General features: G+C 42.4%; 3 protein-coding genes and 1 pseudogene across 10 annotated transcripts in view; 3 read left to right on the plus strand and 1 right to left on the minus strand.

Moving 5' to 3' along the window:
- LOC110987666 (uncharacterized) overlaps positions 1 to 24,465 on the plus strand; it is a 33,979-nt gene extending 9,514 nt beyond the window's left edge. The window contains exons 11-12 of one of the 4 annotated variants that reach the window (XM_087143186.1): positions 301 to 437; positions 24,441 to 24,465. In XM_087143186.1, the coding sequence (XP_086999312.1) occupies positions 301 to 430 (130 nt within the window). In that variant the 3' untranslated portion in view covers positions 431 to 437; positions 24,441 to 24,465. Of the gene's footprint in view, positions 1 to 300; positions 3,460 to 10,388; positions 10,524 to 24,440 lie in introns of those variants that run through there. The other 3 variants (XM_087143185.1, XM_087143184.1, XM_022250589.2) reach the window with 3 other exon arrangements.
- LOC110987668 (kynurenine formamidase-like) lies at positions 1,625 to 26,443 on the minus strand. 5 transcript variants are annotated; one of them, XM_022250593.2, is made up of 12 exons: positions 25,858 to 26,443; positions 23,797 to 23,876; positions 22,882 to 22,975; positions 21,352 to 21,456; positions 20,763 to 20,811; positions 20,402 to 20,487; positions 19,559 to 19,631; positions 6,777 to 6,880; positions 6,246 to 6,324; positions 5,863 to 6,004; positions 4,980 to 5,084; positions 1,625 to 4,380 (listed from the first exon to the last, which is right to left on the minus strand). In XM_022250593.2, exons 2-12 carry the CDS (start codon positions 23,827 to 23,829, stop codon positions 4,354 to 4,356), a joined length of 897 nt encoding a protein of 298 aa, XP_022106285.1. In that variant the 5' UTR covers positions 23,830 to 23,876; positions 25,858 to 26,443; the 3' UTR covers positions 1,625 to 4,353. The 5 variants fall into 5 exon arrangements, with proteins under 5 accessions (XP_022106285.1, XP_022106287.1, XP_022106286.1 ...); XM_022250595.2 differs by lacking the exon at positions 25,858 to 26,443 and adding an exon at positions 24,519 to 24,653; XM_022250594.2 differs by lacking the exon at positions 25,858 to 26,443 and adding an exon at positions 24,478 to 24,616.
- On the plus strand, positions 10,399 to 12,061 carry LOC147797478 (melatonin receptor type 1A-like). Its single transcript, XM_087143500.1, has one exon. It carries the CDS (start codon positions 10,399 to 10,401, stop codon positions 11,368 to 11,370), a length of 972 nt encoding a protein of 323 aa, XP_086999626.1. The 3' UTR covers positions 11,371 to 12,061.
- Positions 24,093 to 25,380, plus strand: LOC147797479 (uncharacterized; annotated as a pseudogene).
- Positions 26,444 to 27,974: the final 1,531 nt, after the last annotated feature.

Genomic DNA, 27,974 nt, shown 5'->3' on the forward strand with positions numbered 1-27,974 from the left:
CAGGATCGAAATGCTGACAACTGTGTTTTTTTCAACACATTGGTAGAAATTTTTGTCAAATTTGACAAGCTTATACCTTCATGACTCTTCAGCTACTTCTGAAAGAGTGTAATAGACCAGTGGCACCTGTTAAATCATGTGACCTAAAGTGGGTGTCAAACATCAACAAAACATGGCGTCTTCCCATAACAAAGTGTGTCATAAGCATCAGTTACGGCCATGTGATTTAGCTGCTATTCTCGAGGCGCGTATATACTTGTTTCCAAGAAACTTAAACCCTTTTCATCCCTTGTTTTGCAGGCCGAGCAGAGAAGCAGAGTTGCCACTGAAACCTCCTGGGCACATCAGCGCAACGATGCTCGCTAGGTTGGCTGCTAGATCACCAGCCGGGTTAGTTGGAGTGAGGTCTTCCGATTCAGATGATGAGTAGCCAGGAGGTAAACCAACCTGCATCTGCATTGCTAGAAGAGGCTTTCAGTTGGAGTTTCATTTGTGTTTTCAGAGAGGCGACGTCTTAAAACAGATTTGAAAATTCGTGACCAAAAAAAGTCCTATTTTCACAGCCACCATCATGGGTTCATTTTCTTTGTGTAAGTCTCCATTTTAACGTGACAGACTGCAATTATACATGAATAATTTGTCCAACTCACTGTACGAGGCTTGTGGATGCATCACGCGAGAAATCTTGTTTGGAAGACGTGTGGCTCTGAAAAGAACCAGTCAGTCTTCAGGGCCGCACTTCTCCCAAAAGAGGTCTATAGTTCGTTACAAGCTTCATACAGTTCAGCCACCTGTCCAACTCACTGGCGGCTGAGAATCAATTGAAACCTATCAAATTACTGGACATGCGAAAATATGATTCCAGATGGCACTGTCATCCTTGGTTGGGTCACGTTCATTGTTAAGAGAATCCTTGATCGCGGCTGCGTAATAATAAGTATTTTAAGTTTCTGAGTCGACTCCAGTCCTAGGTTTGGTTCCATGGACCACCGGTGTACTGAGGCTGATATGTTACTGGAGATACAGCTGGTGTTTAGTGGCCAAAGAAGTCAAATGCTCAAGCAAGAAACTTTCCTTTCCAAGCATGAAAGCTGATTTCCTCATTGTTTTACCTTCCTACATAATTTAAAATCACTGCATAGTTTTCAATTTCCTTGTTTCCCTGACTTTCCAACTGGATGGCCAAATACTACAGTACAAAGTGTTGTATGACATAAACCCTAAAAAAGGCTTAACCCTAACACTCCTCAGTCCTCCAACAGGTGAAGGATTGAGGAGTGTTAGGGTTAATCTTCTGATTTCAATATGCCTTTACACACTCCCTGGGGAGTTAGGTTTAAGGTTTAATCAGGGAATAAATATGTACTTGGCCAGTCTTTAACCCTAACTCCCTAGGGTGTGTGCAAAATCATATTGAAATTGGAAGATTCAGGACTGTTAGGGTTAATGTTTATTTGTACACTTGGTCAAAGACCAAATCAAGACAATGGAGGTTGATGATGACTGAGCCAATTTGAAAGGCGAGAGGTATCAACAATATCCATTCTCCTGAGCCGGTCGAGACCAGCCAGGCACATATTTGTTCCTGTGCGTAAATACCTTTTGAGTCACAAGTCAAAACAAGTTTTGAAAATTATAAATTCCAATGATTTTATTCCACAATTTCACTCCACTTTTTCAAGCACCCCTCTAGCCATGTTACAGTTTGTTCATTTCTTGAGAAGTTGTGATCAATCTCCTTAAATGGATAGTAGCCCATGTGTGCTGTACACTGCATGAAGTGATGCATATCCAGCCAGCACTTTAGCAACACCCATTCTTAATGTTCATTATCTGGTTTTGATTATATGTCAGTGCCTTCAAAGGCTGAAGTAAATCTGTAAATTTTCCTTAATATTTTTACAATCATGGTGTTTACAAATACTATTTTCAAGTACCTTGAGGATTTTTAACACCCACTTACAACAGTCTGTGCAACTTTTTGATTGTTTTTTCTGTCAAATTTAATTACTGCTTTTGGAGGATTCTAGCAGTGTTGCAGTGGTGTCCATCACAAGTCTCTGCAAGTCTATCAGGGGTCATTTCATCTCAAGCCCAGACACAAAGGACTCAATTCAATTGCGACTAAAGCGTTATTTCCTTTTGTCATGTTTCTCCTGTTTACTTGTGACTGGACTTGTGGAAGGACTTCTGACAGGTTCGACTGCGGCACTGCAAAATTCATTTGAAGCAAGATATGCGACGGAGAGAACCCCCCCCACCTTTGTGTTGGTCATTGTTTGATCGGAATCTCAGGAATTCTTTACAGACTTCAAGGGGGGGGGATGTGTTAGGTAACATTAGTCTAGAGTGTGTTTAGGGATTGGACAGGTTAGGGGGTTACCCCTCTGTCCCATATCTTGCCTGGTATAGCAAAATCAAGTGCGATTCGGAAAAGCTGGGCGAGTGCTAAAGCCTTCGGTTACATGCACTTGGCAGTGATCAACAGTTACGCAGTATTTGTTCACAGGACCTTTGGTATTGCTTTGGTCTGGTGGTTTTTTTATTCACTGTACCGTTCTTGCCTTCTTTTGAGTGTAATGTCAACATGTATCCAATACTGGTGTCCAGAAAAACTGTCTTTCCAATTTCCCTTGAGGGGAACTCAATCTTGCCACATTGCTTTCAGGGTTAATTTTGCAAGCATTATTTCATTTTTTTTCCCGAGAGCGTTTGGTGTATTTTATCATTGGACACAATCAGGGACTTGTCTTTCATAGTGGTGTTAATTTCATTTTCAGTTTTTGTGCACAGTGAAGTGCTGCATAGAAAAGATGTGAAGGTTAAGCATATTTAGGCACCATTTGAAAATTCTTATCAGGTAGGTGTCAGACAGAACGGTCCGACCGATACATTTATTATCGGTTGGCTATCAGGTTAAGTGTTCTCAAGTGGCCAATTCTAACTGATACAATGCCTTTTTATTGCCTTACTTCCAAGGCTATGTGGTTTCAGTGGAGCAACACCCCCTCCATTATTCACTCAATACATGTCTGCTGTTATTGGTTGGATGGCCCTGTCCTATAGTCAACCGATAGGAATTTTGAAATGATGCCTTACTCATGACAGCAGCAAGGTGAGGCTGATGGACTTGTGCTGTGCTCAAGTATTACGGTTCTCGGTAGCCTTTTTTTTGTTTACATCAAGTTTAGTTATTTCTGAAAACTTACTCGGAAACCCAATTTAACATACTCAGCCTCCCCCCCCAAAAAAAATTGTGGAAAATTACAAAATCACAGACTGGAAGAAATAAACTCCATTTACAATTGTTTCATAGTGAAGCAAATACAACGTATTAAAAAAACATACCTCTTATAAAAAAGGGACCTCCAAGTCCTATGTATGCCTTTCAGCGAGCAGCATCAAACAGACTAATCAGTCTGGAGTATTTCCATAATTGGGCAGCCTATTACATTACAATCTCGTGCAATCTGACCAATCACAAGGCTTGTTCTAATAGCCTGCAACAGGTTGTATGAGTGTATCCATATTACAGGGTGCCTTTCTTGAACATTGCAGCATATGGAATAAAAACAATGACAACAAATTTCAACTTCAAAATTTTTTGCCTGTGCCAAAAAACCTGACTGTAGACATAAATTTAAAGTTCTAAAACAAGTTTGTTCTGATGGGATTTAAAATTGGTCATTGCCAACTTGAGATATTTAAAATTGAATTTGGACAAAAATTGCTCTTCCAATATAGGAAAGGTCACTATGCCCATAACACTTGAGACTGCTAATGTTGAAATACAAGGCAGGTTTACGTTCTTGCACGTACATTTTCAAACAACAGAATATGAAACGGGGCCGTTGAATCACTTGAAGCATATAGAACCTGCTGGGCCAATTAAGTGACCGTTATTTTCAATTACCATACCAATACACATGATTGATTGAGAGGGGGGGGCCCTCTCCCACTGGGCCATTCATTATCTTGTGCCACTTAAATTTTGCTGTTTACCAAGCGAGAATGAGAGGATCCGCACACAAGTCCAATATTTGTCAGTACTGAACTGTCGCATAAGACTGCACACATGAGCATAGCCCTAGCTATATGTACACAACAACACGTGAACAGACGGCAGCACATGTACGTGCTGCCTTTCCTTTGCTCCTGAAATTTCAATGGCAACTGAGGTATGGTGCACTTGTTTGAAATGATGCAAACAGTTAACAAAATCAGGACGGTTAGGGTTGCAGCTGCGAAGCATTTCAGAATTCTCCTATTGTATTTTTCGAAATGAAATTCTAGTTTGAAATTATTTCTGATATTGCATAGACTGCTGCTTGCCAGAAGAAACTGCGAGCGGCTTCACAGTGACATCAATTGCAACAACATCTAAAAACCAAACAGATACAAAATTAAGTCAGCAAAGAGAGAGAACATCATAAGCTCAGAATGCTTGGGACATTTCACTTTTGCGCAAAGAATTTAAACAAATGCCACAGCCTAAAATTGTGAAGTTCCCAAGTTAAAAATATTTCCCATAAAACTTATGGACTAGGCAAGGTTCAGACTGGTTCTCCACTCTTCCAATTTCACTTTATTTATTAGTCTGGTTCCCGTTACTCGCAGTTGCGTAACAAAACAAAGATCTAAGGCCTGCTTCTTTCACATGGATCTCGATATCTTGATCAGTGATCTCAATGCTGGTTCACATCATCCATTATGCAGGTTCTGATGTCAGTGAACCAGTGACGGATCATTGATCGAAACCAAAAGGCCCCTGGTAGCCACTAGTGTCACATGACTAAACAGGGATGAATTCCAAATTGCGTGAAGTTTTCCAAATGTGTTCTCAACAATATTCAGAAGTTCAGTTCAGAACACAGGGTGCATGACTGAATGTTGTGTGTTTGAACGGGTGGTGAACTTGCACTTCATCATGCACTCATTTCAAACGGCCACCAAGATTTTCAGAATCACATGAAGTGTACCTTTGTGAGGGAATACTCGGGGTCAACTAGTCTTTCCACCAGCTCAAAATGGTCCATCCCTGGAATCTCCTCATATGTAGCATCAATACCACCATTGGCAAGTTTCTGAAATGGAGGTCATGCAGTACTTTAGAATTATGGATTGGGATCTTGGATAATGCGTGTTTGATTTAATCTCTTTAATGAGCCCGTTTAGTGTGTCATTCCTGAACAAAGCTTGGGAGCTCAAACATGTCCAATGTGTTGACCTTGTCTCTGTTGACCTTGAGCTGGACCAAGAGAGAGAGCTAGTTTCTTAGCAACAGAGGTTCCTCTGATCGGAACTGAAGTTTGCTAGTTCACAAACGACTAGGAAATGCACACATCACGTCGCCACCAACAAAATGAGCAATCCAGACCAACGTGGCTCTTTTCACCCGATGACGGGGTGCTTCTGCGTGAGGCAGATGGGGTCAACTACATGCGACTGTACTGATGTTCCCAGAGAACCTCTAATACACTTCATTCTGTTCTGGGTATGTGCTATGAATACCGAACTGGCCATGGATCCATCTAAATGAACCACGTACCAAGCAACAGACCTAAATAACATGACCTATAGTGGGTATCAACTCCATAGCAACGTGTGTTTTGAGTGTTGTTTACAAACAATACAGCCAAATTATGGTATCGCACCCAGCACGTCAGTAGTCTTGAGTATGGTACCTACCGTCAGCTTTATTGTTGGTAAATAATACTTACAATGAAACTTTGCCTTAGGCAGACTCCGTGTTTGCTGATATTTAATACCCACTATAGGTCCCGTGACTCAGTGGGCACAATTGGTCTATTGGTAGCAGTGGTTGTTTAGATTATGGCGTCAACATAAAAAGCAAACACTCACTCTGGTATAATCCTTGGACATCTGTTTGAAAATTGGTGGGTCATGTTCCCCGTAGACGTTGATAATTTTACAATGGGGGCTCAGCCGGACAGCCTTGGACAGGTTGGTGGAATTGATGGGGCTGACTTGGTCAGCTTCATTTCTGCAAAATGGGGATAAAATAACAAGAACATTTTGGCTTTGGGAGAACAGGAGGTCACTCTTAAAGGGTAGCAATTTGAAAAGTGCTCAAAGAAACCCCTGACCAGTTTTGTACATGTATATTGCAAGTTTAATAACCCCGATACCGACAAATCACCGGAAAAGAGAGCTTCGGAAGAAAAGAAAACTCAACAGCTGAGCAAACCGATGCAGAGCTGAGGGCAGACAGGACAATCACTCACTCTGTAAGGTGAAGAGGCTCATTAACGTAAGACTTGACCAGTGGCCGAACATCAAACACTCCCGACATCAGACAAGCCCCTGTTTGTAAATAAAGACAAGAGCTGAGGGGATTTTGCGGATGAGCTGGAGGGAAGGGGTGGGGGGGGATGCCATGCAACTGCCACTTCAGTTACTTTCAGATGTACATTTCCTTGTCTGTCTTACGGAAGATCTCTTAAGCCTCTGCTACTGAACGTGACCTGACCTAAATGAGCACATCAAAGTCATCAGAGCTACTTTCAGCAGCAGGACCTTCAACAAATCTTACAATTTTAGAGTGGCATCAGAGGAAATTATCAACATTTCAACCGACGTAGTATCTGTACTTACAAGGACACCATACATTCCAAACACTACCGGGCTTTACATATTCATTTTGCTGGTTTTCAAGTTAAAGAAATAAGTGAAACATACTGCATTGCCATGCCTCAATTCAAACAAAACCGACTGACTCTGGCTGCATGGACATTTTCAAAACTTCTTGCTGGTACCTTTGATGAAATCTTCGGGCAGACCATATTTGACTGACCAATCAACAGACAACATCATGGCCCCCAGATGACCACCAGCAGAGTGACCGCAGATATAAAATCCTCTGAAAAAAACAATACCAAATTTGATTTAGAGAGAAAGATTGAAATGCTATCCTGAACACCAGGGAACCCATGTAGAACCTTCCAAATCCACCGGGGATGTTTTGGGGAAGATTTTACAGGATTGAGGAAGGGATAGAGTGCCCTGCCACTGTTACATTGCACGATGATGTCCAGTGATGATCTTAAATACCACAGTGCTACCGGGATCCTGCAAAGTGGAGCTTTGAGGAAGATTTAGAAGAGATCCCTGGTAAGTATGGGGAAATAAAAGACAAAAATGTGGTCAGTAGGTCAATTGGGAGGATACAGTTGATGGTGAAAAAAGGCATCTTTGGTGACAAAATTATTCCCAAACTGACCATCATACAATGACGAGCCTCATGTTGTAATAAGCCAGTAGAGTATACAGCCCATTCTCAGTACGAAGCTATTTGGAACAGCTATGCACACCTACGATAGCCTGTCCTATTAGCGCAGCTGTACGCTGACTCACTTTAAATTTGTTCCCAAAAGACCTTGGATTTTTGAAATACTGACCTGGCTCATTTAACGTCAATGAAATGAAAATTCTGTTTTGCAATGGATAAACAAAACTTTACATCTATGCCTGACCCTGGCAAAACTGTAAAGGAGGAGTAACTGCCCGGTGTTGACAGCAGAGGACGACTAAAAATACAGGTTAAAAAAACCCTGACATTCATCGGGCTCTGGAAATTTGAAGAGGGTGCTGGATTAAACATGCTGTTGCAGATTTTGGCACATTTTTATCTTCATTGCTACTAGTCTCTAAGTACTGGCTTAAATTCATTTATAAATTAATTGAAACTTGGAAGAGTTCGCAGCATCCCTGTTCATAACATGTATCTTGAGTTCACTGACCCACTACAATTCAAGTTTCTATGTGTACCGTTCACATTTTGAAAATGTGCACAGTTAATGACATTTTTTTCGACAAACAAGAAACTGGACGTGTGAATGGAAAATTTGCTCAATCATATTCATCAACACGGTATTTACTTTTTCTCCTTCAATAAACATTCAATCACAAAGTGCAAAGTAATCAATCAAACCGTCAGGAGAGAAAATCCACTCGATTTCAGGGAACATGCGCTTGAAGGGCAAAATCCAACAGGGACACTAAAAACATCACTTGCACTTTTGGACAAAGCAGTAACCGTTCCACAAGAAGAAGTTACATTCCAGTCTGTAACAATCTCTTGCTGGGTTTTCATCCTGGTTTGCTGAAATATATTATCGCATCTGGTTCACTACTATAGGCTAGTTTCTGGAATTTGGATCATTGTGTACTGGGCATGTGCATCAAGGCATCACACATAGTTAATATGATGGAATATGGTACCTAATCAGGCACTATGGTACCTGATCAGGCACTATGGTACCTAATCAGGCACCATGGTACCTAATCAGACACCATGGTACCTAATCAGGCACTATGGTACCTAATCAGGCACTATGGTATCTGATCAGGCACTATGGTACCTAATCAGGCACTATATATGCAAGGCATTTATGACTGGTTAAAGCATCTTCACATCATGTGAACAGCAAAGAGCAACTCAAAAACTTCATTCAAGCAAACTGAAAGTGTACCTTACTGGTGAATTACTAGTTCACTGAATTGTAAAACCTTCAAAAGTCTTTTTTTTATTTATGTTGTTTGGAAAGATGGGTGCTTTAAAGAACATATGCAGCAGCATAAGTTGATCACTACCAGACCACTGGTAGGCCTTTGGCATACCAATGCACACTAGGGTGGGCATTGGGGGTAATGCGGGGGTGTTTGGAACAACACTGGTTCCCTCCCAGTCAATCAATTCTAGAGTCTGTTACTACATAGGAAAGCGTATTTCAGCTTGATGGTGAGACAGATTTTGTAAATGAAGGTGTAAATTTCATGCCAAGTCGATATGAGTTGGTCCATTACCTACCTCATTTCTATAATTTGCACACAGTAAGACATTACTCAAAAATAAAAGGGGAAGGTGAAAATAAACAGTAATGACTACACTTATGTACATGTTTAATTTCCACTTTCATTTATCGCCAAATACTTTTATTCATTAGTGAATTTACACATAAGAATGAACTCAGTCGCAGAATGACAAATTACCACTTTGGCATGGAATTGCCACATAGTTTTTAACTGGCTCAATACATTTCTTCTTTACGCCATTTTTCCTTTTCCCAATAACACCAAATATCCATCAACAGGGTAAATATGCAGCTAAGCCAAGAATTTGGCTTTCATATGAAACAGAGGAGGGGAACTTGAAAAGAAAGGATAAAGGGACAGATGAAACAGGAGGAATAGAGGATGGTAATCACCTCAAACCAATCCCATTCTAGTAATGATAGTGACAATTTTTGCTGCTGATGAGTGCTTGTCCCCACCGACCCCCCCCCCAAATCTTCGCCCTGTTGCTGGTGACATCCATGGTAACCTCCTGCATTACTCTCAGAATGTACTCAATTCACTGGAAAAGAAAACAAGAAAGCTTGACAGGCAGCAGTCGGATCATATACAAGTTTGGTCACCTGACTCGTCGCACAATATGGCATGCTGCAAGGACACTGAGAACACTTCACCACGAAGATGGGTTAATAAACGACATACTCTCCAGTGCAGTCCATGACAACACCTTTCATCATTAGATAAAATTCAGACATATTTTTTTAATGGACCTCGCACCAAAGGTTGTGATAATAACCCTGATCAAATGTCATTTGCCAAGATGCTAAAATGATCACTTGAAAATGGAACGATCCGATCTTTCTATCCCCATGACCAATTGCAAATGGGCCTCAAATAGGTTAAAAGGGGCGGCAGATAATGTTCAATCACTCTGGAGAGCAAACATTCACTTCAAACGCTAGGTTGTGTACAAATTATATTAAAATGGTACTATTAGACGTTAGGGTGACAGAATAGTGACAAAACTAACTCAGCATGACCTGCATCCATGGACAGGGAAATGAGGTGCTGTACCAATAAGACAAGTCTGCTGTCAAATTTTCATTGGACAGAAAGTCCGGCACATGTGAACAAGGTCTCAAGGAAACGGACGGTGCATGCATGTACATGCTGCGGATGCCCTTTCTATTTGTGGCCAACGACTGACAAAATAAGTGAAATAAGTGCTGGATTAGTAAACAAGTTTTCAGCTCCAAAGAAAAACAAGTGCAGTGCATGCCAAGAAGTGATCAATTTCATCATTAACTGTGCAAGAGAGATTTACTTGATGAGTACAAAGGAAGTTGCTCCTTCTTGGCGATGAGCGGGCTTGAACTGCTCGCCGATGTTTACATTCATTTGTCAGTGGGATGCGGGAAGATTTGTGTGTGCTCTTTTCATATTTAGGATGCAATGTTCCACGTTTGGTCCCTATCACAAGATCACAGCACATGTCACAGAGGCAACCAGGCAATTTGATGCCATGATTTCCTGTTGATGTGCGCCAGACTAAAACAGATTCTTTTTTTGTTAAGAACAGGCAACATGGGCGACAATGGAACATTTACAAGACTGAATGATCCTGACGCATCAGATGCGAGCCATGTTGAGACAGAACTACCAGCACTCATCACCATGACGGTGTATATGGTCTTCGTGGATGTGACGGGGCTCATTGGAAACCTCCTGGTGATTGTCTCTGTGGCAATGTCACCCCGTCTCCGGACAACCTCCTTTGCCTTCGTAATCAACCTCAGCGTCGCCGATCTCATGGTGAGCATCCTTGTCATTCCGCTACTCATAAAGTCCTTCTTCAACTACGGATGGCCCCATGACCCTCTGGGCTGCCGGCTGGTGTGTTACATCTTCCTTTTCTCCATCGGGAGCTCCCTCATCACTCTGGCTGCTATCGCCGCCAGCCGCTACTGCTTCGTTTCGCGCTCGCGCCAAGCCTACAACCACTTCTGCAGCTCAAAGTCGGTCGCAGTGGTCCTCATCTTCAACTGGCTGAGCGCTGTAACTCTTGTCTTGGTGTCTGAGTTGGCCAGCATTTGCACTATCCGCTACCAGTCCCCCATCCGGTTCTGCTACTTGGATGACAATGATCCGGCCACCTTCTGGTACACCAACGCCATCCTGATCTATGGCATCTTCATGTGCTTCTTCCTCATCCCGCTGCTATACTACCGAACCTTCCGTGCGGTGCAGAAGAGCAAGCAGCGGGTCTGGGCAGCCCGGCAAGCCCCGGTTCCAGCAGCGGCGCCCATCGTGCACCCGGCTGAGATCCGCCTCACCAAGATGATGCTGCTCATCTTCATCCTCCTCACTGGTTGCTGGATGCCTATCACCATCCTGCATTTCTTAAAGCACACATTTACCATCCCGCAGGCTCTGCAGCGGCTGGCCATCATGCTGGTTTTGACCAACTCCGCCATCAATCCCTACATTTATGCCTGGTACAACAAGCACTTCCGGCATGCCTACAAGCGCATCTTGCACTTAAATCACTGTATGTGAGCTAAGAGACAATAAGACAGTAATACCAGCAAGGCTGGATTATCCAATGGGTACAAACAGCATCCTGCTAAGGGTCTACAAAAAAATACAATGTGCCATAAAACACAAATTTTGAAATGTTTCAGTGCTCTTTTATCATTTCAGGGTAGCTACCGCAAGTTTAGCACAACTTAGCATCAACACAAACCGCGAGGCACTGTTGCTAACCAGCATTGTAAAATTAGTGCTGGTAACCGTTAGAGAAAAGCTCACTTACCACTGGTGCCTTGGGCCTACAGAACACTTTATCTGCCTCCCTCCCCCAAGCGCTGGTCGATAGTCATTCAGATAGTATGAGCAGGATTTAAATCAGTCTAGGGTATTACCATATATGGGCATAGTGACCTCTCCCCACTGATACAGCAATAGTTGCCCAAATTCAACTTTAAATATCTCAAGTTGGCAATGACGAATTTCAAACCCCATACAAACATGTTTTAGAACTAGTTTATGTATGTCTGTAGATAATTTAATCAATTTTTTGCAATTGAAATTTGTCGTTGATGTTTTTGTACCGTAAAAGCACCCCGTAACATGGAAACACCCACACAATTCAATTCCATTTATTTCCTCCTCAAGGCAAAATACAGGTACTATAACAATGTATGAGATAAAGCCTTGTAATTGGTCAGATTGCATGAGATTCGTGACATAATAGGCCGTCCAAATGTGGCTGAACACAGACTGTAGCTGTTGTCATGTTAGACTAGTGGTAAGCACAATGAACTTGACAAACTTAAGAATCAGACTTAGCTTAAAACAGTACCAGAAAGACAGAAATCTCCATGAATACATTAGCACAGCTACTAGTGGTAGTGAGCATAAATTTTTCTGCTTATTCAAATGGCCTTTTGCCACTGAAATCATGGACTTAATTTTGCTCTGAACAATAAAACAACCTGAAACGAGTACAGGAGAATTAATCAAACAGGTAGATACACACCTGTAAGCATGAAAGTTGCAACATTGACATGTAGCCGGAGTCTGGCATTAAGTATAATCAACTCTGTGGCGGAGTCGGGCAAGCCTAGTTGTGAAAGTGAAGGGTTTTTTGCATCCATGCACTCCACTGACATGAAGGCAAGGGTTCGTGTACACTCAGATAAGAAAACAGCACTGTGCCATGTAAATCAGCAGGCCTCTGTACTTACGACCCTAAACATATTTCTTAGTGCGTTTGCTTTCCCATCATAGTCTTCAGTGGACTGTGGACCAGTACACAGGCCCATTGGAAATGGATGAGGTTTTTTCCTTACCTAGCCATGGTCATCCAAAGGCTCATTGTTGCTCAATTTATCAAAGTCTATAATATTTATGGGACACTCATGCTTACTTGCTTGTATTAAGCAAGTTGGACCCTCTATCCACAGTGCCTGTGAATGTTCAACTTGGCGCAAATAGGCTAGCTGGCATTTTCAATACCCAACTGTCAGCCTCAAATGTAAGCCAAAGATGTGCATTTCTGAACAGGCGGTCACGATGAATGCAACTAACTGTCCATAACCATTTAGAAAGAGCAAATTTCTTATCTAATCTCACCATGGAGCAAATCTGTGCAGGAAGTGGTCTTAGTATTTGAAATTAAAGACACACATGTAAACAGCTGGCAGATTTTTGCTCATAAATTATGTTTTATCAGGGAGTATGTGGTTCAGTGAGGTCTGCAACTCCTGATCATGGTTCGAATCCAATGTTGGGTGTCTGTCTGTGACCTTGGGCAAATCACTTTATTCCTACTTGCCCGACTTACCCAGGGGTAATAAATGGGTGCCCATGGGGGCAGAAATGGTTACTGTGTTTGGCAGTTTGTTCCTGAAATGGCAGCATTGAGCTGTACACTCCCTTTGGAGTTTAGATGGTGTTAGGAGTCTTTCATTATTTTATTGTAATCTTAAATAAGGGTTGTCTGTTTCAGCTTTTAAAATGTGCTTTCCAAAGAAGCTCTCAGATTAAAATTAAATATATAAAGAAGCTCTCAGATTAAAACTAAATAGAAATAAAATATCACTACAATAGGTGAACAAAATTCCCACACAAAGTAAACAAAAAACAAAGACTAAAATGTTCAAAGACCGGAAACAGGACCCCAACCTCCCCCAAAAATTAAAATCAAAATATTCTAAATTAAAAATACAAAAGTAATCGCACAGTATGCCAAGTACACATACAGGAATGCGGATGAAGCTGGTGGATATGCACTTTGCATATGGGTCATTCCATGAAGCTCGGGCACAGTTTGTGACGGCGTCCCTTGTTACATCGGTAACTTTCATTGCCCATTATTTTCACATTACAACAGATTAAGTCATATTATTCGGCACAGATGAAGCACACCACAAGAACCTAGCAAGATTGAGAACAATGTCAATTTAGAATCCACATGCAGGGAAAAAAGATATTTATTTTCACTGATGTAACAAGGGACGCCGTCACAAACTGTGCCCGAACTTCGTGGAATGACCCATATATACATTTATGTCCAATTATTATAATAAACACAACCATCTGCCCTCCAAAAGACTGATAAAAAATTTTCTGCTATACAGTACATGCAGCAAGCACAGCTTCAAATTCTCTGCTGTTACTGTGACATGATACTGGGCCCTGGTTGTTCATGCTAAGCAAGTTTTGTAAATGCCAAGCAGAGTTATGCACTGGTAACTGGGGCCAGGTTGGAACTCGATACTTTCATCTTATAGTGTCGCTCCACACTTCAAGTGATGAATTCAAACCAATATTAATGAACTCATCACCTAGGAAAGTGCAAAGGTTTCTGGAAATTATTTACCAGCATCCTCAGACCATCAATTAGAGTAATATTATCTCTGCATGAGTGTAATTGTGGCTTGACATTTACACAACGTAAATCAACAGGTTGTGTTTCCGAGCTTATTACCTGCCAAGTTAAAGCTGCGGATATTACTCATTTCACAAATTTTGTAAAAAGTTTTGAGGATGGTAAATTTGTAATTTTTGCTTTGCTATATGTAAGAGGTGTTCTTTTTTTTTTTGTTTACTAGTCAGTCCCCTTAAAATTTTACTCTTTATTGTTGTCTTTCTTTTGTATGATACACCCCCAACCACTTTTTTTGCTGTTGGAGTTTCAACTAGGTTTAGCCCACAACACCTGTGCTTACTGTAGACAGTTAGATCCCCTTCTTGAAAGTGGAGTGACCCTGCATGGGGTGGTGCCCTGGTCTGGGTGGTGTGACCCGGTCCAGCAGGCTCCTGTGCTGTACCATCCACTACCCATTCCAACCACCTTGTCTGTGTTCTCTCCTTTTCAGGTAGGGAAATTTCCTCTCTTTTTGATATCATTTAGAAGTTTGATGAATCCCAATGATAGTTTTGATTGTTAAGAATCTTTTGTTTAAAGTTTGGATTTTTTGTTGGGTTTCGTGAGTCGAGTTTTATTGTTAGTTGTTGCCCATGCTCTGCTCAACTATACTTTCTGCTTGTATGTAACACTTAGGTCACTCTCGACCAAAATCTGACCATATTCTGTTCCAGAGAGTGCATTACTTCTGGATTTTTCATCGAAACCATATGATGTTTTGCCTTGATAGCCCCAGTTTCATCCAGATTATGATGTATAGATAACTTTTAAATTAGTTTTCTTGATTGTTACTTTTTAATAGTCTGATTATCATCGAGCTATCATTTCAGAAAGTTTTTATTTTCATTTTGTGAGTATTGTAGCTTTACGGTAAAACACTGTGTCTGACCACAGGCCACATGGCCCAGTCCCTGGGTGGACATTCCAGTCCAATTAGATTATAGCCTTGGAGCTTTTGTAGGGTAGTCGGTAGTGGCCGGGCTAGCCTGGGACAGTGTCATTGATTATGGAAATTGCTACCTCCCTTTGGCCTGACTGAACAAGAGGCAAGTGCCAGGCTGTGCAGTGTCTGGACTGTTAATTTTTGGAAGTCGGGAGTCCCACCAGTGTTAAGAGCCTAGAGTTTTATGTTTTTTATCTACAGTATCAGGGTTTTGTTTGGATTTGTGAATAGAGTTGGTGCCACTAACAGGGCACAGTCCAGAAGGTTTTTTATCTTTCTGGCTTGTGGAGTAGGCTCCATCTTTAATTACACTTGCACGGTCCTTGCTAGACTCTAGTGACAGATGAAGTTAATTTTTTGTGTGTATGAGAGTTTCTGCTTTGTTTAATTCGGTAATAATGATTCTTAGACTAAGTTCTTTTGTTGATGAGGATTTGTTGTTGAACATGCTTGAGTGCTGTACCATTCACTACCTATTCCAACCACCTTGTCTGTGTTCTCTCCTTTTCAGCCTGCCAGTAATCAATTATCAAGGGTCGATCATAAGCGCCCATCCCCAATACATATAGATGTGACCCCCAATCAAAGAACCCGAAAACCACCGGTACACTCCTTTTTAGGGTAAATGTCTTCTCTATGTGCCCTTTGTTGTTTTTTGGTCTGTCTTTCCAAGCTCTTTTTTTTATGAAAGTTACCTAGATGACAACCAAAGGCCACCTCCAATTCCAAAACCCCCCAAAAGGGGAAAAAAAGGACCTACAAAGGGAGGGGAGTTTTAGCAGTTCGCTTGAACTGAAATTGATTAATAGAATAAGGAATGCAGGACTCTGGTGAGGAGTTTAGGCTGTGAGGATGAGTTAGAGAAGAAACTCATGGAACATGGAGCTCCCCTCTCGTAAATGCAAATGGTCGAAGTCTTACAGATGACAGGCAGGAGGAAATTGCTTGTAGTGGATGAAGTGTGTGTGATGGATACACGACAGGTGAAACTCCACTTGATTTAGCACCGCCTATGGTTGCAACCGTGGAGCAAACTCAAAGGATGCGATACACAGGACACCAAGGCACAAGGTTTTTGATTCTGTGGGTTAACTGTACTGTGTCTTGCTGAATTCAGTCCAGAAGGGACATGTACAGCCACAAATACGTGAAGTTGTGAACTCCAATGAAATAACAGCCAGAAGTGAAATTGCCGCTGTGTGAGGCAAGCTTAAGCCCATTGGTAAACAGAAAACAATACTGACAAAACTCTCAGTTTTGAGAGAAAAAACTTGAAGGGCCTTATGAATGGGTCAGGCTTTTCAACGGATGTGTTGAGGGAAGATCTCCCCACATTGACAGTGATGACTGTATACACAGCACTGTTGGCCATCACGGGCCTTGTGGGTAACATTCTCGTGATCGTTTCCATGGCGACAACGCCCAGCCTCCGCACCACTTCCAACGTGTTCATCGTGAGCCTCAGCATTGCAGACCTCGCTGTGAATGTCGTCATTCCGTTCATAGCAGTATCATTCTTTAACTACGGCTGGCCCTATGACCCGTTTTGGTGTCGTTTTTTGTGCTACACTCTCTATATAGCATTGGGAAGCTCTATGTCAACTCTGACGATGATAGCTGCCAACAGGTGCTGTCTGGTATCCTGCGCCAGAAAAACCTATTCCAAGTACTGTGGCTGGAAGGGCACAACTCTGTGCCTAATCTTTAACTGGTTTGTCTCCATCGCTTTGGTCGTCTTTCAACATTTGGCCGGTTTCGTGACCGTGCACTATGATCCACACCTTTGATTCTGCTACCCAGACATCAGCAAGCCAAATACTTACTGGTACATCACTGCCGTGCTGATCCGCGACCTGTTCATGTGTTTGTTCCTTATACCCCACTTGTACTGCAAAACCTTCCACACACTGCACGCCAGCAACAAGCGCATGCATAGGGGGGCCATGCCACCGCCTGGGAGAGCGTCCAAGGAACGTCACAAATCAGTCCGACAGTGCCCAGAGGGTCTGCATCACACCGAAATCAAGCTCACAAAGATGATGGCTCTGATCTGTCTGACAATCGTCTTGCTGTGGATGCCCCTCTTGATCGTGCACCTCTTTGAGGCTCAGTCTCGGCGTACCGTTGTGGATGCATCGAATCGGGCTGATGCTGATTCTCACGAACTCATCCATCAACCCCTACCTGTACGCTTGGCTCAACAGCAACTTCCGTCAGGCGTACAAGAGGATTTTGCGCTGTGGACGAAATCACAGGATTTGTCATCAAGATGTTGTTTTGTAAAGTAGAATCCTCTGGGGTTTTTCTTTTATCCTGAACTCCATTAAACTAAGTTTCACCTCCTCGCAGAGTGAGCACATGCACAGCAAAGCCCACTGAGATAATCCTTTGTGAAGTACACTCTCCCTCGTAAAATTCCTTCCCGGGGTGACCTCCGGTAGAATATTTCTACTCTCTGCCACACTACTCCACGAACTAAACTCTGGCCCCTTCTTACAGACATTTTCACAAGGTGGCAGGTTTCACCGAGGGTATCAAAACTCCGCTTGCTCTTGATACAGACGTACATCTTACTGAAACAAAAACGATTAATGCAGACAAGGCTACGGGACCAACACCTCCCCGTCATGAGCACTCAAGAATTGGATGCACTTGCCCAATTTTCATTTGACTGTGAGGGAGGAACCTGGAAGCGAGTAGCTAAATGCCCGACTAAGACTAATTTTGTACAGGAAAAAGCCCACCGAACTCGGACTGAGAGGGCTGGAAATGAACACGCTTCAAGTTTACCGACCTCTGTCACTACTGAGTGCCAGTTTAGATACATATCATCTTTATATGGAAAGACAGGCTTTGGCTTTGACATGAGTATCTAACTGGTGGGAGTCCAGAAAACACTCATATCACAAGCAAGACGAGAAGAGCACATCAAACAGGTCTAAACTCCCAAGACCTCCAATGTGAACTCATTGGAGTCGAATGGTAAACTCTGCCTGCCAAATTCTGCCAATCTGACCAGAGAACATCTTTTTTATCGGAGGATATCTCAGCTGTTTCATCTTGTTCCATTCTGCTTTATGCTCCGAGCTGGGCACACTGACTGATAGAGAGGGTCCTCTTCAATTACCTGACGTAGGATTGAGGCTAATTTAGTCATTCTCATATAAATAAGTTTCCATAATTGAATAGATTGAAGCCACAGAGTGAGCAAAAAATCAGCCAAAAGTCCACATCTATCTATGTCACGGAGTGATACCTAATCGAAATTACTCTTAACATTAATAATATCGTACAACCTTGGTTTGACATAGCCCTATTTTGTGGCGAACATGGACGTGGTACTTAGTGGTGAAACAAGATTTATTTTCTCTAGGGCCACCACACCCAAACATTCCCAGAGTCAGTCAACCTTACCAGAATGAAGTGCTGGGTGCCCGTTGAGTTGTTATTGGTAGATGTGGCCACTTATGCATTGATTTGAGTAATAAATATGAATGAAGGATGGTACACAAAACATTCTGGGTTCTTTGGAATTAGGCATGGCAGTGCAGGAATTTTTCCTTCAAGTTTAAAAGTAAAAGATATGAATTTAGTGTGACGAGTTGATTGTTGGATTCTGAGGAGAGGGCAGTGACCAGCCTCGATGACGTACAGTCTTGAGTCGATGATTTAGTTTTGAGTCACCACTGATTGTGAAAGTGTATTATACTACATGTTTGTGCAGACTGTTCTGAGAAAGTTAGGAACTGCCCAGTTCCTGTAAGTTAGCTATGTATACATATTATGGATATTTTAATTTATTCATTTGTTCCTTGCGAAACCAGATTTTGAGCCAGTAAAAATGAGATTTTGTAGAGATATTTTGCATAAAGTCCTGGTAGGTCTGTAAGTAAAGCCAAGGATGTTACAGCATTGAAACAATCTATTGTTATCTAGCAAGTTTGAGACACTTGATAACATTGCACTGCACGTAGAGTTACATGCATTGATCGCCGTTTAAATGGAATCATTAAACGGAAGTTAACAGACAAAATGTCACACAACACCTGCCTTTGCAAAAAAATTCATTCAAATGAGTATACAGCACTACACTGATGTTATGCACCACTGTAAAAAAAATCTTAATCAAGTAATCATTCAATGAAACAATGTAATGCATGCCCAGTGACAGAAACACCAATAAAATTCCAGGCGGTCTTAAACTTTTGCAAATGACTCTAATACGGCATGAACTATTTCAGCCAGTGTGTAACACAAAACTGACAGCAACAAAGCTGGCCGATGTTCTGTGAATCAAAATGTCAGCTCTAAAAAACAGATAAATTTTTTTGTCTTCTGGAAGCAAAATGTGATCTGCCTAGAAAGCTCACCTCGCTTTGGGAAATTTCTTGGCCAAGAACACAAGAGCCCGTTCAATGTCGTTGACCATTTGCGGCAGTGTTCCTTCAAGAGAAAAAAGATTCCCGTTCACAATCATGATGCCATAACGTCACTTACGTCAGCCTTGTCTTTGTATTATAAACTGTCACTTTTGTGGGGACTGCACTATGTCCATATTTGAACCCCCCCCCAATCCACTAGTAGCCTCGTCAAGCCTAACACAGCTCATCCCTACCCTAAGCTCAGTTCAACAGCAAATCCAAGGGAGCAATGGGGCCATAGCGATGTCTCCTCCCTTCCCCACAAAAATCATGAGGGCCATTTTTGTCTTTTTACTTCTCTTAAGGCCTTAAAATGCATCAACAAAGTTTAACCCCCTCCCAAAAAAAAAATTGGGTCTGGATCCGCCCTTGACCCCAGCCAACCATCACCCAATCCAACCCAATCTAAAACCCAGGCCAGCCAAACTAAATCTAACCAACTCAACCTTGTCCAGCCCAGCCCTATCCAGCTCAACTCTAGTCCAGCATCCCTACCCTGCCCCCACCCATCTGAACTCTGCCCAGTCCAGGTGGCCCATGTACATTCCCCCCGCCCGTGCAATGTAGCTAATGCCAATCTGGACCACCAGAACTAACTCTAATCCAACTCCACCTAGTCTAACCGGGCCCAACCCAGCTCAGCCCATTAGGCCTAGCCACCCTCTACTGCCCTAAACCTAGCCAGTCCAGTGGACCTACCGGGCCTAGCACACGTAAGCCAGCCTAGCCCAGTCCACGCCAGCTAGACGAAGCACGCCAACTTTTCTTCAGATCAGCTGAATGAACACCTACCTGTAGGTGCAAGAGTGTAATTGACCACTGCCGATACTGCGCCATGTCTGATGGACTGCCAGGCTAGCACTCCACAATCATCCTTGCTTAGGGGTGGAAAACAAAGCCACAAGGACATGATCAGATAACAAGAAACTGTTAACTCGGTGTTATCATACAGAGACAAGACGAAGCTATTCAACGAAAGAAACAAAACATGCGTTAACTCAAAGGTTTACCTAGCAAGGTTTTACAAGGCTTTGGGGAGAATCTCAGGGTAAAGCCTCGGTTACCACCTGTTTATTTTTGTTTTTCTCCATTATGAGAGATGCCACGACAATCATGTGTCATAACCTTCGTTTTTTCTTTGATTTTTACACACCTGGAGGCTTGCCAGTATCCACCGTGAATGCAGAGGAGAACCGGGGAGTCTGTGAACCAACCAAAACATGTTTGGTATGAATCTCACTTGAAGACAAACATGTGTAAATGCACTGCACAACAGAGTTCACAGAGTTGGGGTGAATCCAATATAAGGATTGTTCAACGTCCCCCACAATCCACATCTTCACATGTAGGCCTATATTACATCCTATCATAAGCGTCCAAAGCAGTTCATCATCAGGGAGTCGACTACAATAATTGCTCACACCAGTTTAAGTCAGAGTAGACATTGGGCAAAACTTTTTTGAAAGTCTTTTTGGGGCTTTATGACTACCATGGTCAGGTGCCTTGACTAACGGCATACCGGTATGGGCTCAATGGTCCCTTTGGAACTTCCATTTATCATCGGTCTATTGCCACAAGACCTCTGTTCCTTTGCTATGGGCACAAAGGTTCTTCACTGCACACATCTTGGACTTCTTCTAACACTATGGAAACTTATGCTTCCGTAAGTAATAGAAACTCCTTTGCCAAAGCGGTTCCTTTTCTGTGGGTCCTAGTGGGAACACTGTTCATATTTTCCTCACCTGCTGTTTGATGCTCGGGCAGATAGAGGTCCAACCTTTGGAATTGGCCCTCTCCATACCGGACATCTAGCTCATGGGCAAAAGTTTTCCGCATGGATTCAGTTTCTGTAACATCATAGGCAGAGGCCTACATGTCAGGAAGTAATTTAATCAAGTCTTTTACAAGGCCAGTCATGAGCAACATTAATGAAGGAATGCTTTTTTTCACAGATCATTCGGACTGTCTGTGATTTGGCTTAAAGACAGGATGACATGCAAATAACTTGCAGAAACGTAACAATTTGAATTCCCCAGACTAGAGACACTGTTGCTATACCTCGTGATTCGGGGCAAGCTTTTGCTCAGCGACCACCATCTCTGGAATGGACTGGTTCCTTTGTGCCCTTCTTATCCATTGAGAACAGTGTATTATTGCAAGGCATCTCTTATGTAACTAAGGAAAAGCTTGCCCCGAATCACGAGGTATAGTAACAGTGGGTTTAGTATGGAGAATTCCAATTGTTATGTTCACGTGAATTTAAAGAACTCAATGTACCAGATTTTATTCAAATTTAACTCGCAAAAGGCTTATCCCTTGTCTCTTCCAGTACCGGTCCATGCATTTCCAGTCCTGTACAGCTTACATTGTGTACCACATAATGCTGCACATTGGAGCGGGATGACCTTATCAAACCGACACCCAACACGATGGACACGTAAAACCAAATCCATACAAACACTGATATAAGATACTAGTACCTGGCCTAGATCCAACTGAAGAGAAAAACAGAGGAAAAAACATGTCAGCCGGTTGAATTTATCATTCAGAGGCATGTCCATTTCAAAACTATTTTCTACACACTGCATGTATTTTTAGGCCACTTGCTGCCTTTGTCTCATGAAGGAGTTGGGGGGGCAGTGGATAAACTTCAGGGAACCACGGGGAGAAGTGCCCCTCATCAAACATCTGGGACCCACCCCCATTTAGGATTGAAAGTTTATGCATAGGCATACACAAGGTGCCCTGAAGTTCACACACCCTCCACTCGTAGGTGTGCCAACTCGTACACCGACCAACTCGTACGTTCACCGACTCGTGCACCGACTAACTTGTGCACCAACCAACTCATGCACCAAATACACAATGTGAAGTGCTGTCGGTTTTTGTCTGAACTCTGGAGTCGAATGACCGGTTAACATTAAAAACTGCTCTTTTCAAGACTACATATTTTTTAAAAACCCACAGATTTCAAAGGGGGGTTCCTACCAGGGGCATCGTCAGCTGCTGGGGGGGGGAGGCACATGTTCCCCCAGCCACCGAGGGCAAAAATAACACAGCGACACACATGCTCACACTTGTCATACATGTACTAATGGCACAATTTGGCATAGGAACTGGTCAGCATATACATGTAAAAGTTGGCACACGTACAAGTTGACCAGCATTCTCAACAGGTTTATATGTCACCGGTTTGAGGGAAGGGTGGAGTTTCCTCACTGTCCCAGATAAACCAACTTACTTGCCTCCAATCAAACTGACAATTTACTTACCCTTGGCGATTGTGGCTACAAAATACTCCACTACATCAGCGAAGAGGCCACAACGGTTGCTCCATTTGGAGGGAGAGACGCATTCATCAAGGTCCTTCATTCAAACAGAGCATGACGGTAGAAGTTTGACAGTTTTGTATCAGTACTTGTAGACCAATGTTATTTTGAAGCTCTCGTCTTGGTTATTTCTTCAAAGGACTTCAGCGGACAAACTGCGATGGTCTACTGGGGATGTTTTACTGGAAATCCTTTCTTTTTGGGCACTTACATGAATATTATACAGGATGCTCCCCTCCCTCCAAGTGTCCCTCGTAATGTTTTTTGAAATAACGATAAAACCACAAAGTAAACTATGAATTTCTTTACTGACTGGATATTCCTAGGCTCCTGGCCCTTGGCCTAAACTTTTATCAGTGTTAAGGCACTCTCCAACTGTAACAAATAAAAACAATTTCACAATTCTTTTTGTTTCCTCCCTACAATGGTAAAAATATGAAGCCATGTAAGAAACAAAGACTGCCTAACCTGCAAAGGAAAGGATTGGCTGATACATAATAATGTTAAAAAAAAAAAACAAGTAAAGCAACCAAGTAAAGGCTTTCTAGAAGTAAGGATTACCATTTTTATTCCATTTATCAATTCTACATAGTGTCATTAACTCCCCAACTCTAAATGTTATTGGTTTGTGCATAACTCACACAGAATTTGATTTCTTGAATCCAATTTGAAAAAAAATTTCAACCAGATTTTTACATTCCAGATGGTGTTATTATTTTTTTTTGTCATTTGAAATGAGAAGTTAGGTGAGTCTCAAAACCAGAAATCACCTTGAGTAACTACTTCAGGGACAATTCAAAAGTTGCAGCTGAAAAAAAACCAAATGACACTTTCCAGAATTATTTGTATTGTTTTTACCTGTCTTGACAACTGTTTCCACTCAACTGCCATGATGACAAATTTGTGCAGCTCTTGGGTGATGACTTGCTTGTTTCCAACTATAAAACCAATTACAGAAGTCATTAATCCAAACACACAGAATGCTTGGTGTTCGAAACCAAGAAAGAACACTACAAAAATTACAAGAGATAGAAAGTTGCTTAATAATTATTAATCAAGTCAGTTAAAAATAACACAAGTCAAACACTGAAACAACAGTAATCACTTGTTTCAAATTGACTAGGTATTGTTCCATATGCTAAAACACGGTAACAATGACCAGTAGTGTACCCCAAGAACTTTACATATTCAAATTCTTTATGAATATTCGGATCACCCGTACTTATTTGTCTCTAGATTGTGGTTTTATCTTGGGTTTAACCCCTTACGGTATTAATTAATAAATAAATTTGCCACAAAAAGCACAGCTGACTGCTTTGTTGACCTATGTCTACACCATTTACGGGTACTGAAAGCAACTTTGGACGCTTTCTTGATTTCATATCCATCCCATTTCTGGGTACCGGAAGCAAATCCAGTTACTTTTGTCAATTTTCATGCCAACCCCATTTGCGGGTATCAAAAGCAACTTAGCTGCTTCTTCTTCTCCTCCTAAATGCCAGATAAACGGATGGAGCTGACAGCCTCAGCAACCCCAACCTGCAACACGTCGCCCTCAATCTTCTCCTGACGCTACTCACGTCAGCAACAGCACCATCCACTATGAAAAAATACAGTGCTTCCTGGAAAAAGTGGGAGTTGTGGGCATCCTCCAAGACCGGGGTGCCAGTCTTTCCAATAAAGCCGCTTGATTTTGTCCTATACATATCTTCACTCCTCCCAAGTATGCAAAACTCTGCAGCAGACACCACATCAGTCGCAGTCAACTGGGTTCATAGTTTAGCTGGAGTATGATCACCTACAGATAGCTTGTTGGTCAAGACGGCACTACAAGGCTACAAGAGGCTAACAGCATCAACTCCACTGAGAAAAGAGCCTGTAACACCCAAAATAATGGCAAGCTTGTACAAAGCGTCCGGGCACTCCAACGTGGGGCTGGATGAATTACGAATACTATTCACGTGCTTCGTTTGCTGTGCTGGTTTCCAACATTTCAGCGACATCAGCAATGTCCGGAGAATAGACCATACTATTTTTAGAGGACAGGCTAATCATTTACCAAGTCAAAAACTGACCAGTTCCACCAAGGTAGTGATATCACTATTGGTAGAACATGGCTAATCATTTAACCAAGTCAAAACTGACCAGTTTCACCAAGGTATTGATATCACTATTGGTAGAACATTTAAACAAACCTGCCCAGTGGTAATTGCCAAATAATATTGTACTTCCAAGCCATGGCTAACCCAAAAGATTTGCCACCACCAGTTCCTCGCAGAATCACATTGGGTCAAAACTTTGCAGGTACCTGGAAAGGGAAAGGTTATAGACGAAAACTGCCCTCATGTGATGATGACCTCTCCAAGTATCAAGTAACGTGACATGAAAGGTGCAATGTTTAAAGCTTCACATCTCCTGGAGTCTATATCATTATGCGACTGAACTTTCCAAACACATGTAGCTGGACGAAAATATTGTGACATAAAATGTTTGTTCTTTAAAGCCCTATTCCCTTTTTCATAAGAAACATTCAAAATTTGGAAAAGCCTTATGTTATGCTCTGTTCTTGAACAGGCATAAACTTCTCGTATTTTTATTTTCGTAACATGAGGGAGATATAGAAAATCATTTGCTGACGGAAGAAGTAGGATAGACTAGCTGTCCAGTAAATAACCTTGCCGGAGACAATCAACAAGGAAACTCATACTAGTCATGATAGGCTACACCAAGTATTGAAGAAGGCCTAGTAATGGGAAATCCGCAATTACATTAATATAGAACCAGACAAGCTGGGTTATTCCATGGTATCCACATTCGGCATCATCGTTACCAAAAAAGTGTGCCTATAGATTCCAAAACAATACCAGAATGAAACCTGCCCGACGAGGACACGACAAGAAATGCCCCAACTGTCCTCACCTTTAAAGCTGAGCTGGACGCAATTAAAGCTGATAAGTACTGTACATGTTTAATTTGCAGAACTTAGTTTGAACTTGGCGTTTTGCGCCCGTCCCCCTTTTCTCACGCACGCAACAGCCGACGACGATGCGGATTGTTGGTGGCACACGTTCGTTCTCGTGATATGGGATAGATAGATACATAAATGTACATTGTACATGTACTGTACATCACGTACACGTGTACGATGAACATCGACCGCGCCACATGTACATATAAAGCAAACTGTAGGTGGCAGACAGAATTCTTTTCACACATCAAGGGGGGATGTGTTAAGCGACAATAGGCTGGAGTGTGTATGGGGATTGGACTTGTGGGGGTACCCCCTGTCCCATTTCGTGCCTGCCTGGTATCCGGTTCGTAAGTGATTTTGTCACAAATAAAATGCGGACGCCACACGATTTGCAGGCTGTCATTGGACAATCGCTGAACTTTCGCTTTAACTTCCGGATCCATGGTTCCATGGAAACGGCTATCAACGCATGTAACCCTATGTGCAGTGCTTGTGCACTGTGGGCGTGGGTTAAACCGAAGTGACGTCACACTTACGAACCGGATAGGGGCGCATTCTACCGTACCAAAGGGTTGTATTTCTGCGCGCTATCGAGCTCATTTATATTTTGTGATCCCACGAGATTTTTACAATAAGATAGGCCATAATCGAGAGGCATCATAGAAATATTTCTATAAATCCCGAATTTAGGACTGACAGTTTCCAGTTCGGGGTATTTTTTTTCACAAAAAGCCCCAAATTGCGGGCCTATTTTGGATAGAGGCGGGCGGCTATATTCAGGAATGCGCGCTTAGTTTTACTGCTATTTTGGGGGTATCTTCGTTTAAAAGCGAATAAAAAAAATTTCGTGGCTAACCTCCATAAAATGGAAACGAAAAGTGATCTTCTGGCCGATACCTGAATTTCCAGTAAAAAAAAACGGAGGCCAACCTCTTCACGAGAGTCAACAGGCGGCGCTATTTCAGTCCGATTTTGTACTGTTTTCTATCGGCGCGTATTTGGTGTAGCGTCCCCACAGCGCCGCGCGACCCACGTGTGTGAGCAGCGCCCTCAACTGAACGGAATACAATTATATTAACCCCAACACTCTACAGAGTGCACCACTACAAATAAATACGGGCGATTTACAGTAGTGCGCCTCCAAGACTTTGCGACGCGTTGGCCAATCACAACGCGCGAAATTTGTCGACCTTTTCCAAACGCGCATTGGGTCAACAAATTTCTCGCATTGTGATTGGCCAACATGTTGCAAACTCTTAGTGGCGCACTATTGTGAATCGCCCGTATTCCTATAGACAGCAGTGATAAATCCCCATACTTCACAAGTATTTAGAAAATACAACTCTCACAGGTGTTCAGGCTGCACAGAAAAATGATGTTCCACATGTCCCCTTTCACTTTCCTTTCAATTTTCGGGGGGTTAACCACGGACGTATATAAAAAAAACCTGGACTTGCAACGCCTTTGTATGAAAAAGAAGCCAACCAGCGGCCATTTTACCGAGCCGAATACAAAGGCGTGGGTTGGCTCCCTACTATTGACGTCAGGAAGAACAAAGGCGGGCATTACCAGGAAAGCTTTGTATTCGGCTCGGTAAAATGGCTGCGAGTGGATTCAATGACTCTATAAGCTGATTAAGGGCATTGCGAGTCCAGATTTTATTATACACGTCCGTGGGGTTGACCAATGAATTTTTGAGAAATTTTCACCAGAAGCAGATCAGCCCGAAAATGAAGAAAACGTCCCCGTCCAGAAAAGTACATGTAGCCAGTTTGAAAAACCATCCCTCTGCAAAATGGCTCAAATAGTGCCTCTTTCGGACCTGATTGCATCCAAATTGCTCAGAATTGAAAGCCTTGAGTCCTGCCCAGAGGTTCAGTATCATATTTCTTCAATTCCCCAGTTCCATGGCTCTCAGGACCCACTCAAATAGAATATTTTGAGTGTACAACTTTTATTAATGAGCTCGGCGGACATATTTCGGGCCTAAATGTACGAGTGCGCCCCTCAATCCTTCACCTGTTGGAGGACCGAGGACTGTTAGGGTTAAGGTTACCAGGCCATG

The sequence above is a fragment of the Acanthaster planci genome, linkage group LG11 (genome assembly GCF_054643075.1).
Source record: "Acanthaster planci isolate LZ-2023a linkage group LG11, COTS_SCS, whole genome shotgun sequence".
NCBI lineage: Eukaryota > Metazoa > Echinodermata > Asteroidea > Valvatida > Acanthasteridae > Acanthaster > Acanthaster planci.